The 13,598-nt window shown below is 39.1% G+C and overlaps 1 protein-coding gene across 4 annotated transcripts in view; it reads right to left on the reverse strand.

Annotated features, from left to right (window-relative positions):
* Positions 1-271: 271 nt before the first annotated feature.
* The window catches only part of WAPL (WAPL cohesin release factor), a 62,989-nt gene continuing 49,662 nt past the window's right edge, over positions 272-13,598 (reverse strand). For all 4 annotated transcript variants that reach the window (XM_082222310.1, XM_082222311.1, XM_082222312.1 and 1 more), the window contains exons 11-19: positions 12,669-12,766; positions 11,383-11,459; positions 9,566-9,741; positions 8,680-8,795; positions 7,654-7,815; positions 5,631-5,838; positions 4,850-4,938; positions 3,749-3,844; positions 272-2,737 (exon numbers count right to left, since the gene is read on the reverse strand). In XM_082222310.1, coding sequence (XP_082078436.1) covers positions 2,672-2,737; positions 3,749-3,844; positions 4,850-4,938; positions 5,631-5,838; positions 7,654-7,815; positions 8,680-8,795; positions 9,566-9,741; positions 11,383-11,459; positions 12,669-12,766 — 1,088 coding nt within the window. In that variant the 3' untranslated portion in view covers positions 272-2,671. The remainder of the gene's footprint in view (positions 2,738-3,748; positions 3,845-4,849; positions 4,939-5,630; positions 5,839-7,653; positions 7,816-8,679; positions 8,796-9,565; positions 9,742-11,382; positions 11,460-12,668; positions 12,767-13,598) is intronic.

Genomic DNA, 13,598 nt, shown 5'->3' on the forward strand with positions numbered 1-13,598 from the left:
TGGGGAAGGACTCTTGTCAATCTTTAATCTACCCTGGGTAGGTGTTCTTTTAATAACAGTTTGATCTGCAGCAATTACCAAATGATAAGATGTTTAGCACCAGCTGTTAGACAACCCAGGCCAAGTTCATTTTCTGATCACAGAATGGCACTCATTTTACTGCATCATAGTTAGAATAATTTCAAGATGGCAGCCATACCATTTGCTGTTTCACATTAAAGGTCATGGGTAGAGTCTCCAATAGCAAGAAACTATGCTCATTACATGTATGTTATGTATTGAAAGTAGCAATTTTTATTCGAGTTAAAATTATTTACAAAAACCAAAAGACATACTTCATGAAACTGGTACAAACTATTATTCCTGCCGTTGGCTTTTGCTCCAAATATCACAGCTGAGAAATACTGTATAAAATAAAAATAGGATTGGATTCAGAAAAGTACTCTACTGTTCTAGTTTCCAATTGCGCTTATTTACATATATATTTACAGTGGAAAAAAAGTTACTTTAAAACTTTTAAATTTGAAGGTTGGCCTCAAGTACCCATTTAATGCAGAGCTTGATGAGGTTTAAAACAAGAAAACACACTGCAGCTTGCAGGGTGGTTTCCTGACCCTCTCTCCAAAAACCAAACAGTCTGCATGTTTCAGTGCTTGCTAATTAAGAAATGCTCAACACAACGAGTTTAACCAATTCCGATCCAGGTCATTACCAGTGTAACAGAGAAGTGTGGCTCCTGATTCCACCTCATCACTGCATCTATTTTTAATCATCCCCCGTCATTGCGCATACAGAAAAAAAGCCTAACTTAAATCTATATGAAATCCAACTAAAAATGAAAGCCATTGCTCTAAGTTGTTAAAACAAAATGCCAAAAAATATATCCAGTAAATCCTGCATCTCAGAAATAATTTACAAGTACAGCTTTACTAAGTTGCTCTTCCTCTCATAAGGAAGCTCTATCCAAGGGAAAACATAACCTCAGCATTTTTTTTCTAAGTTACACTGGTACATTGTAGGGGGGTAGTTTGCTTAATTAAGATGTTAAGGAAAATAAAAATAAAAAAGCAGGACCAATATAGGATTTTGCTTCTAATCAGTCACTTCCTTACCAAATTCCCAACAATCTGCATTATCAAAAATAGGAAGACATAGAAGGCAGCCACTGTATGTAAAAATTTTACAGCTGGCACTGATACAAAAGCACAAGTTTGTAAGTTTATACATGGAGATAACACAAGATCTAAAAAGCAGGTTAGATTTTCTGTTATTTCTCCCACCCCTCATTATACACAGAACTAATATTTTTATGGCTTCAAGTTTTACAAATTCAATGAAGTAACATGATGCAACTAGCTACACAGGTAATGTGGAAAGTGTCTGTGATGCAAATGTCTCAAAACATTTTGTGAATAATTCAAGACCAGCTTAATAAAAACCATGAGCAATTCTGTCCATCGGAACAATGAGTGCGAGAAGTCACTAATGTCCAAAACCTCTTTTACAAAAGTATTTAGCAGGGATTTTTGTTCCATTAAAGTCTCAACACAATCCTTTGCTGTGAACTAAAACCCCTTACTGAACAAAATCTTCACTATATTCAGCTATTTAAGGCTTTGTATTGTATGCATTTACCTGCGCCATACTAGAGAAGAAATAGAAAGATTATGTCAACTGGAAACATTAATCCCCACTGGTGTTTTAGCTCCACATTTCTTCCTTGAAACAAAAATCAACAGCTTCTTTTCCTTTCTTTTTTGTGCATCATGAAGTGTAAACTCCCCTGGCATTGAACATTTTTTTCACATTGTCCTTTTTAAACAGGGTGCTTTACAATTACTGCATTTCAAAGAAATACAGACAGCCACCAGCTGGGAGGGGATTATTATTTCTTCTTCTTCTTCCTGCATGCCTCTCTTAGAGCTATGAAGTGTTATGGTCAATCAGTTTACAGTACGTAGGCCACAACAATTTTAAGAACTGAGAAGTAGTTTCCAACAACCCAATTTTCAATCAAAACAGTATAAAAAATAAACTATCCAAGCCTCAACCTCTTTGGATTCCAACACATTTTAAATATAGACAGTAGTTAAAATCACAAAAAGTATTTAAAATTTTTCTATTTCTTATGATTTTGGAATAATCTCTTTAAAAAGCAAGAGCAAATTAAACTCAAATCAGAGCAATGCTGCTGCCCAGAGCATCTTTATTAGAAGATTTTTGATACCTCAGTAGCTAAAGCTGCCTTTGCACCTGGCTGGCATGAAAAACAGTGGCTCAACAGTAAACAGCAGTTGCACTACCAGCAGCAAGTTTTCCCCTTTAAAGTTGTCACAAACAAAGCCAGAAAAATAAAGAGGGAGAGTAAACCCTGCCAAATATATTTAAATACTGCACTGCATTATTATAAACATAATGAATTCTTGATTTACTTTCCTCAGATATTTCCCCCCCTAATTTTTGATAGTTGCAGATTGATGTGGTGGTGAACTGTCTCTCGGAAAATGCTGAGTGTATGGTGAAGAGACCAGGTAGCCTTAAAAATCCAAACACGAATGAGACTGATGAATGCTCTTGGTGGTGCTTCCTCAAGGACTTCTTTCACGACTTCCTTCCTTTATCGGAGGTGTAGAGCTCCAGCATTCAAGTGCCTGCGGCAAGACTCGAGTTTCTAGCAGTGTTCCAAGTATTCAATCACTCTAGAGATAGTTTTCTGGCCTGTTGTCCCAACAGCACACTGGGAAGGAAAGGAGGTGTGGAGGGAAACACGGGACGTTTATTAAACGTTTAAGATGCATTTTCCCACCTAATTTAAGGATTATGTGACAGCAGGTCACAGTCTGGAATGCTATGTTACATCAACCTAAGTAGCAGCAGTACCCCATTTACAAGCAAAGCGGTCTATTTACAAACAGTGGCCTGTAATTTATAATGTCTCAGCCTTAGAAGAAGCCATCATTTAACATCTGCTGTTATTTAAATAAATTTGCAAAAACAATCTTGCAACACCAGAGAGATTTGCTGCAGCTGCCACTGCTGATTTGGTTGAAGGTGATCTTAGGTATTTTTTGGGGGGTGGGTGGGATTTGACTGCTTCACAGACTACAATAGAGGCAAGTCTAGTGGTGTCATTTGGACAGATGGAAGAGGATAAGTCACTTAACCTGCTCACTGTTAACCCCATTAAGTGGGGTGGGTGGGACAGGGGTTACAGTTCCTTGACAAGTGGAAAACTGCCCCACCAGAGAGAGAAATAACAAGGAGCTGTCACTCCAGATTATCTTCCTATGCCTGCCCTTTTATTACATGAGGGCTTGTAGAAGACGGGATGATATCGACTGGTACGTTACTGGGTTATTTACAGTTGATCAGCAAACTTTTCCATATCAATTAAAAGGCTTCTCAATTAGGCTGATGAAACTTAATAATAAACAACATTGGAGAGGAGAATCAGGATTTTTGCACCAAAGGATTATGAGCTCAGTTCTGGCACTGCAAACATATATCCTCAGAGGTGCTCTGTGCAAGTGCATCTCGCAAACCAATTTTTTGCACCTGGCTCTGAGTGGTGTACCTCCAGAGTTCCTAGTAATACTAACACACACACACACACACACACACACACACACACACACACACACCAAGCTTGCCTACCCTTCCATAAGATGACAGGCATACTGGTATAAGTCATCTCAAGCATTTTGATCTGAAACACCAGACAAATAAGCAATTGTAATATACTACTTACAGTAAGGTTCATGAAACTGAGAAACTTTTTCAGCATTTCTGTCATGATTGAGAAATCCCCTTCAGGCAAGTATGTCCTCACAGTAGTCACATTGATCTAAGGAAATAAATGCAGAATTAGGAAGTTTCTGACAAGGCAATTAAATCGACTTCCCAACACGACGCTAGAGTAACCAACCCGCACATTTATTCTCTTTTCCTGCTCGACATACATCTTTCTTGCAGTACGGGCACGATGTCAGAAACCTATCTGCATTTCCTACAGTGCCTTGACACAACAATGCTACCAAACCTTTAGTAGTTGACAGTTTTTCACTAAAACACAAGAGCTTCCAAGTCACAAATCTCAACGTTTCGTGAAAGTTGGAAGCAAACCCCGAGCCCTAATGGAAAAGCCAGAGCCCCTTCTTGCCCCTTTCCAGTTGCACACAGCCACACAACTACTGAAATAATGTAGCACACAGGAAAATAAAAAGGAGAGAATATCAAGCATATATAAAGACCAACCCACAGGATTAGTTATTCCCATTCTCTGAAGAATGTCCCTTCAAGATTTAGTAAGGTTTTTTCATCTGTGGTTATTTACAAGCATGTCCTAGACACTCCAGTTGAGTGTGTAATATATCCTCAGAGAGGGGAACCGGTTAGTAAGAGAGCACATTCTTCGAATGCAGAAGGTACTCCATTTAATCCCAAGCATCGTAAGCAACAGGACTGGCAAATACATTGGAGAGCTGTTGTTATTCAGAGCTGTTGTTATTCAGGCTAATAGAGCAAGGAGCTGGCTCAGCATGTAGGAGCCTGCTTATTACTGAGAGCTCTGCTGAAAGTATGACTGAATTTCCATTAGACTAACACACTGAAAAGCATCAAACTTTTGCACTTTAATTGACAATGCAATGTAACCCAAAGCTGGGTTTTGCCCCTTATGGAAACTGCATTTTGAGACAGCTTGAAGCATATGAAGTAGTTGAAAAAGGTTAACAACTGAAGTTTAAATTGTAAAATGCCTATTCCCAAGATCCACTTTATGGTTTCAAGACAGTCTCTTTTACCCAGCCTTATAGACCCATTTAGTAACCATGCAGAAAAGTTTTCTTACTGGACTCTCCTGGCAAAGGCATCCCAGAAGCAATGCTGTGTACGAGGCCACAATGCAATCCTCCATGTGCTTCCCAGCATGCTGAAGGGCTGCAAGTAAAAACAATAATATTTGAAGTATAACCAAACTATATTTTAATGTCACTTTGCCCAAATACTTATAAAGCAGCTACTTCTATGTGTTCTATGTGTATGTGCACATGCACACATAGAGCATAATTCTGTACCCAAGAATGTCAACATTTCTAACTGTGGATATTGTGATTTTGTGGAATGCCACTGTTGCCGAGACCAATACACTCATCCCATCCCAGTAAACATAGTTAAGTTTATTCCCCCTGCAGATGCAGGGCAGTGTGATAAATTAGATGTTCAGGTGGAAACCATAAAAGGAAGGGAATGATTACAGAGAAGAGTGCTGAAAAACAATGTTTAAGAAAGGATCAACTGATACAATGTTTGAGCCAGAATAAATGGGCCAAAATTAAATAGAAGTATTAGTAAAAAGGGAATATTAACGTTTACTATGACAATATGTCAAGGAGCAGCTTTTTGTATTTTTGTAACAGTAACAATCTTCAGCAAAAGAAGCTGAAGTGAGGCTTGTAAGAATCAGGAAAGTACTCTGATCCTTAATACCACTGCATTTTTGGGAAGAGATTAACTAGGACAAGAGTCCCAGTTGCTTTAAAAGGGAAAGAGGATTCTAAAACTGCAGCTCTTGACATTTTTTAATTTAGCACTTCTTTCCTTTGCTGACTTCCCCAGGAACCTGGACCTACCTTTATTAAGATCAAGTTCTTCTTCATCTTCTTCTTTCTTATCTTTCTCCTCTGCGTTCTCAGGCTTTTCTGTAGTAACCCACTGGATCTCTCCGCTCGTCTCCTGCCACTCCCCACTCTTGTCATGTTGTGCAGCAGGAGCTTCCTTAATCAGTTCATCCGTCTGACTCTCTGCCAGCTGCGCTGCTCGCTCACGCTCAAGGAACAACTGAGAGGGAAAATTCCACAGATGATGAGTCATGAACCCAAATGCTACATGCGACTTAACTGGCAGCAGGGAGCATCTCATCTGTGTGCCTTCCCTTGCTTAAATTAGCATTTGCTTTTGTACTGAATGTTTCATCCTGTCATCCCTAGGCAGCGTTCGAAACTCCCATTGTTCTAGGTGTGCTTTGCGACAGGGAATTTCATTAATGAGAGCAGCTTCTGAGCTCTGGGTGCAGTAATGCGCCGAAGAATTCAGATTAAAACAGCCACTGCTGGAAGGAAAGGAGGACCTTTTTCTGCCTCCCCACTTCCAGCTACTCTCTGAAGATTGGAGAAGGGGCCCTCTCAAGAATATTAGCAGGGTGGGCAGGGGAAGTATGTCTTTGTTTTTTGCAGTCTTCAGATGAGGACTAGATTATGTGGAAAATGAGCAGTTCATTCATTTTCAGCTTTGTATTCTTGCTATAAAAAAGCACGCCTAGACACTCCGTTGCGCCGCCCATAACCTAGGTTTAAGGTGCCATTTAGCTCCTAGCTTTCATATCTCCGTTTCTAACACTGTGCGTAGGCATCCCATCTCAGGCTATAGGAGAAGCAGAGAAGGTACTCTCTAACAGCTCTGCTAAAAGACTACATGCCATCAGCCTCCTCCACCAACTGTCATCAGCAGACATTCCATCAGGCTGCAAGAGAGATGGGACTACAGGAGCTATCCATTGGCTCTCCTGGTCCCCCCCCCCCCATTGCTACAGTTCACTACAAGATCTCTGTAAGTAAGAATAAGTGCCTGAGTCCCTCCCCCCACCTACTTTCTCTCAGTGCCTTTTCCTTTCTGATTCTAAGCCCGAGATCAGTATCTGCCTCCTCAATGGTATTTGTGAGCTCCTCCAGGACCTTTTTTTGGCTGAGGAGCAGGATAAAGATGCCAATAATAATATTTCGTAAAGGAACTGAGGGATTACAGCATAGTACACCAACAGTTGGTGTGCAGCATAATAATAAACTAAGTCCTAATGCCTATGGCAAGAACAGCCAAACACAACTGAGACAGAGAATATACCTTATTCAGCAGGAGATTAATATATGAGTTTCCAATTCCTGCTGCATGTAATGCCCAGTGAAAAATGTAATGCAAGTGAAGAACAAATATAATCTCTTATCTAATGAAGAAATAATTAAAGAGGCAAGCCAAATGTTCACAACTATGTTTGACTCAAAACTCTACAAAATTTGATCCTCCGCAAATTAATCAATTATTATTGGCAACAACAACTAAGGGGAACTATATAGAAGGATCTGGCAACTTCTGTTTCAGTGTATCTGAAGAAGTGTGCATGCACACGAAAGCTCATACCAAGAACTAACTTAGTTGGTCTTTAAGGTGCTACTGGAAGGAATTTTTTTATTTTGACTATGGCAGACCAACACAGCTACCTATCTGTAAGGGGAACACCTTGTTCAAAGGTAAAATACAAGTTGCTGAGAAGAACCAGTTGATGGCCATCACAAGGATGCTCTTTGTAGGGCTCCCAGTAACATCTGGTCTTCCACTAAGATAGTACACAAGACAGCTTCAATTATCCCTTGAATGGATTAAATCAATGGCCTATAAAGAGATGTATGGCTCAAAATATGTTGGGACAAATAAGTGACTCAGGGCCTCCTCTGGCCTATCGTCTCTGTTAGTTTAAAAGGGATGGGAATGACAAATAGTTCAACATTTGAACATTAGACCAACACTGCTTCTTTCCTCTGGAGATAACAATTTCTCACACTGCATAAATGGTTGTTCTTTTAAGTAAAAACTATGATTTACCTGAACTAAAGCATGAACAGCAGCCATCCGTCCAGATGTGCTTATGCTATCATTGGCTTCTCCCAAGCAGAAGGAATCAAAGGAACATGTTGTTTCCATATTCACAAGACAGTGCCTATTTCGTGCACTGTACTCTACCAAATTGATTAGCAGACCCAAACCCTGCAAGGAGGAAGAAAATATTAGATAGTAGAGTACAAAGAACTGTACTTTGCACACTCTCAGGGTGCTCAGAAGTATGGCCAATTTTGGCAAATTCAAGAAGTGGCAAGCCTCATGAAATCTTGGCAATTGCACCTTCAACAACCCTACAAAATATTCTTGTCCATTTACACCAGCCAACATTACCTTATCTTGAAAATGTCTGTCTTAAAGGTCTTGCGAATGTGTGCTTTTAAAGATGAAATGAGGGTGTGTGTTTGGGTCCCCCCCCCCATGTAAAGCCTTCTCCCATATGCTTGTCTCATCCAGAAGTAAAGAGGAATTAATTTCATTCTAGGAGTCATACAGAACCACTTGAGATCTGTAATTCCTACAAATGTTTTGCCAAATTCACTTTGATCTCTGTCAAAGACTTGTCCTTCGGAAACAGCCACCAGTGCAAAGATCAGTTGTGTTGCCTAAACCATGAAATAATCTGCCAGTCAGTGTCTGTGTATTTGGCATGCTCTAATAAGATTTGTTTTTTTATTACTTTTTCCCAATGGCAGGTATGTTTTACCTGAACCTATTATGGCTTTCATTCTACTGCTGTTCACTTGGTTTTTTATGTTTTATGATGCTGTTTGACTGGTGCTTGTTGTACTGATAGGCTTATACTCAGAAATGTGTTGGGAATTACAACTCTTTCAGCAGAGAAATGATATAATCAGTTAACGGTAAGGCTATCATGTTATGAACCAGTGGAAATTTTCAAACAGTTTTCATGGGTGTCATGTTAAATGTGATGTACTGAAGTTAGCACAAGTAATTTTTAACATGTAGCCTTACATTTTCTAGAAGCATTTTTTAAACAGTTTTTCTTACCAGAACCCGAATATCAAATCTCTGTTCTTGAGGTAGAAACTTTGGAACCTGAAGCACACAATTCAGCGCTGTGCCAATAAGACCATCTTGTTCACCTGTTTTAGTGCTACCCCACTCTGCAAACGTTAAAGGATATAAATGCTCATTAGACATTTAAAAAACCACAGGCATTTCAAACGTGCATTTACACCACTTAAAAGTAGCAACTGGCAATAACACCTGGCCATGATCGAATTTCAGATTAAGGTTTTGGTCCCACAAACAAATCTCTGATCAAGTTTACACCTCTCCCAGACTGACACACCAGTCTCCAATGGAGGAGACTGAATCTCACCTTTTACACCCGGTAACTGAACCAGAACGTAAACCATCTAAGCTCAACGTAGCTGGGAACACTGCATTAACCCATCATGTCTCTGGTGTCATAGTAGGTGAAATAACTGAACAGACTAATCACGATAGTCATCTCAAATGTAACAGAGTAGAAGCCAAAAGAGTATTTTTGACATTTCTGCTTCTTAACTCATACCTAGTGACATATGCAAGGTCAGTCGAAAAATTCAGGCTGCTTTATGAGAGACAGTTTGTTTTCCATTGTTCTAATTTGGCAGTCATGCACACTCACCCCCCTGTTTTGTAAACTGAAAACCAACATTTGCAATACTGACACTAACTCTACTCAAATGATAGTTGCATACATATTTCACATTTGCAGCATTGTTTTGCGGGAGCTGGAAGGACATTATTACACCTCTTACTGTCCACCTGATTAACCAGCCACCTGGCCTAAGCATAAATACAGGAATACTTTTCTCTAGACGTCATGGGAAACAATCCGACGGGACAGATGATAATCTGATTTTATGTTTCAGGATAAGTAACTTACCATTATCATTTGCTAAATTGAGTAAGACACCAATGATGGCTCTCATACAGTCCTCCACTGCCTTGCCCACATGGTTTGTTACATTCTGGTGCGGCAGTACCCTACTGTCTGGAAGACAGATGGTGTCTTCTGCACGGTTGTATCTCTGAATCAACTCCTCACAATGCTGCAGCGCTCTGAAGGTTACAAAAACAGGAGTCAAAATATACAACGCAAATCATTTTCATATCAGTGTGACAAAATTTCTTCACGTAAATAATCCAGTTCCAGCTGTAAACAGCAAGCTTAGTTTTCATTTATCATGCTGGTTTAATGGTAACTAGCAACACAGTCCCCAAAATTATATTAGAAAGCATAATCTCATGTACTTTTTTATTAGGAAAAAAGGTCCAAAGGTACACTTCATAATGATCTAGTCCCAGATTCTTCACACAGGAATCTGCAGCATATTAGCAGCACAAAGCACTTTAGACCCAGCAAGTATTGAAGTAAGGCGTTGAAAAAGCAGAACCATAACTACTGATATGTTAGTCACTTGGCCCCTTTTATGTGCACTAGTTGTCTGGTCATAAAGCTAAATGTGAACAGGACTGTTTGCACTTAACACCAAATGTCTGCAGTAAGATTATTTTAAAATAATAAAATTATTTATTTGGTTTTTCAGATTAAAGTTTTACAATCACATATCCAATATCCAACATACAACATAAAAACAAGATTCCAGAGAATCTCCTGGGCTTCCCTCTTCCCCTTTGTGGGTCCCAGTGTTAGTCATTTCCTCCTGCATCTTTTATAATAATCCAAATCTTTTGCATCTCCAATATATCCAAAATTCACCATTCAACTACAAGTGTTATTCCAATCCTACTAACAATTTTAGCTGTTTACAGTGGTTTTTAAGATAAATTATAATTTTTCCCCATTCCTTATTAAAATTTGAGTCTTCCTGATTCTTCCAGTCATTTTTGCCATTTCAGCATAATCCATAATTTTTTCTTTTCTGTAAACCACCCTGAGACCTCCAGGTATAGGGCAGTTTATTAAACAAACAAACAAACAAACTTGCAATAAGAATTTTTAACAATCGTGACGTATTTTGATGGTGAGATGAAGCCAAGTAAAGCTAACTCTTGTAGACACAATGCTAATTCCAGGTTTGTGTCTTCATTCAATTCTGGCAACACATTAAGCTTCTCCCCCATACTATCCACTCTAGAGGCTTGCACAGAAAACATGCTTCACTGTATATGGCCATGTAATTCTCTTTAATTGCTATGATTCAAACGTAAGTAAATGTATACAGGGTTTATGTCAACAAATTTCCCTCTCTGGAACCCATAAACTACATATAAATCTTACTGTCAATATTTTTACTCCCGCTTGAGTGCTGACCAGAATTTCTGAAAGCACTACTTATGTCACTCCCCCAATCCTATGAGTTCCATGGGGAAGTTGTTGAAAGAAAAAGAAGTTCCCCCAAATTGAGAAGCACGTATAAAGATGTGACGTGAGTGTATAATGTTTATATGGGAACATTTTACAATCAAAAGTGATTTTGATTGCAAAACTTTATCATACAAAACATAATCAGCAACAGAAGTTACTTCGAGCAGGTAGAAAAAAGCATATCAGTAAGCAGAAGCAGGAAACAATCTAACTCGCTTTCCCCCTCATTTGAAAATACTAAGCTGCAACACACACACACATGCTGAGGAAAGCTATCACCAAGATTGCAGTGTTAATACATAACCTAACAACATAAACCTTTAAAGAAGTATACCATACTGTATTTTAAAAAAGCATTCATTAGAACTTACTTAGCTGAAGAGACAATGAGCTGCGAATCCTTATATGCTATCAAGTAACTCTGATTTTCTGGATTATGAACTGTTACCTAAAAAAGAAAAGAAAATATCATACAGCTATCATCTTTTGATGTGCGGGTTAAGCTCCTTTCACCTTCTGAAAGAACTCTATGCTTTTAACAGATCTCTCAAGCTTCTAGAATGCTGCAGTTTAACATTCTGCTTTGTGCTAAGCAAGCACCATTAACTTAATTTCTAGAAACCTGGATTTTCTAGAACACTTGATGTCGCCTAACAGCCTGGGCTAAGGGAATAGGCTTGAGCTGGGAGATCTCCAGCCTAAAGCAAAGAGCTAGGGAGTCCTCAAGCCAAACAGAAGAAACTCCGGGAAGCCTACAAGGCCAACTAACCAAACCCTCAGCCAGTTTAACTTCTCCAAGCCTGGCCATTTCAACACTACCCCCACTTAGAACTGACTGGGCAGGCAGAGGTGTTACAAATAGTATATTGTTAGCTAAGAGCCTCATTAACATATAAGGCCAGCACCACATTTTTACTTTGGGCTTGGTAAGGAATTCTAGAGTCACTGTCCCACCATTAACAGGAAGTGAACGCATAATATCTCTCATGATAATACACATACAGACATGCTAATATACAAATGGACCAGGGTTTCTCAAAATTGGGTCTCCAGCTGTATCTGAACCACAACTCCTGTAATCCCTAGCTAGTGGGACTAGTGGTCAGGGATGATGGGAACTGTAGTGCAAAAACAGCTGGTGTCCCAAATTTGGGAAACCCTGAAATAGACAAAGAACCTTGTGTTCACAAACATCAATACTGTCAAATATACATGTGTGCTAGTCTACACACACAAACAGGTACATACAAGCTCCCCTCCAATGTGGCTGCAGGTCTCCATTTCTCTCCCCCAAGAAACCAAAAAACAGAATAGAAAAAGGGAACAAAGAAATTCTCCCCACCCTCTCTCTATCTATCTCTCTCTCACACACACACACACCTTGTCAGCAACATCTTTCACCTCAATACCATTTAGGAAAGCACTACCAGTTAGACATTTGCTGAAGTGGGCTAGTTTTTTATAATTAGATTCAGAATGCCCAATTTGAATATGGCCCATCAAGCTTAACCCAGGGCTAAGCCAAAGCAGTGTAGTAGCTAATGAACACAAACGGCACATAAATAGTAATATGGACAGAACCCATGGGTCTGACTTTCCTCATCCCTGGTTCTGGACCATTAAAAATAAATCACTCTTTACAAAGTTAAATACTTACGCTTTCTAAAACCCGTAAACATCGTTCTGCTCCCCATAATGAAGCAACCAATTTCTCTTCATTTTCATCGCTGCTTAAGTGATCCACACATTCTTTAACTAAGAAACAAAGAGTTTATGTTATTACTAAACTGTTAAAGGAAGTAATTTTTACTTTCAAAATTGCATGTATATGATGAAATACCCTAATATTCCAATTATGTTTTATCAGTATACTTTAAGCCAACTTGTGTCACACACACAAAACACAAAGATGCCAATTTAAAAATACATGTAGGTTGTGCACATATAGGACCATATTCACACTTCATGCTAAAGCAGAGTTTAGCCCTAAGTGAATGGGCCTGTACAAACCCAAGAAATTCCACCTTCTCCTACCAAGTCAGGAAGAGGGCATCAGAAGACTTTAGCTTCACTCATTCAAAATCCAGAATTAACTTCACTTTCAAACCAGGGGTTGTGGTTTAAAAAAGATTTCATAACTTATTCGTTGCCTTGTTATGAAATTTACTTACGGATGTTTTAAACCAGGACCCCTGGTCTGAAAGTGAAGTTAATGTTAAGCCAGGATTCTGTAAAATTGAAATTAAACTGTGCTGAAGTCCTCCATATGGCAGTAAGAGGGAAGGAAGAGGGGAGGTGGGGAACATGAAAGCCAACCCTTTGCTTGGGCATGTTCAGGCTAATCTGCATAGCACCAAACCATGACTGGTTGGTTTATCTAGTGTGATACATATACTGTTTAGCTGTAAAAAAACAAAACAAAAAAACCAACAACACTAAGTGGTTTAGTGTTACATGTGAACGCAACCACAGTTATATGCTGGGTAGCCTAAGCTATCAAATTGTAAAATGTACACAGAATACAGATAACCATTTGCTATCATTTAAAAGATTTTAAGATACAATCCTGACTGTCTCAAGGATTTGG

Source organism: Podarcis vaucheri (genome assembly GCF_965113315.1).
Source record: "Podarcis vaucheri genome assembly, chromosome: 5".
In the NCBI taxonomy this organism is placed as follows: Eukaryota; Metazoa; Chordata; class Lepidosauria; order Squamata; family Lacertidae; genus Podarcis; species Podarcis vaucheri.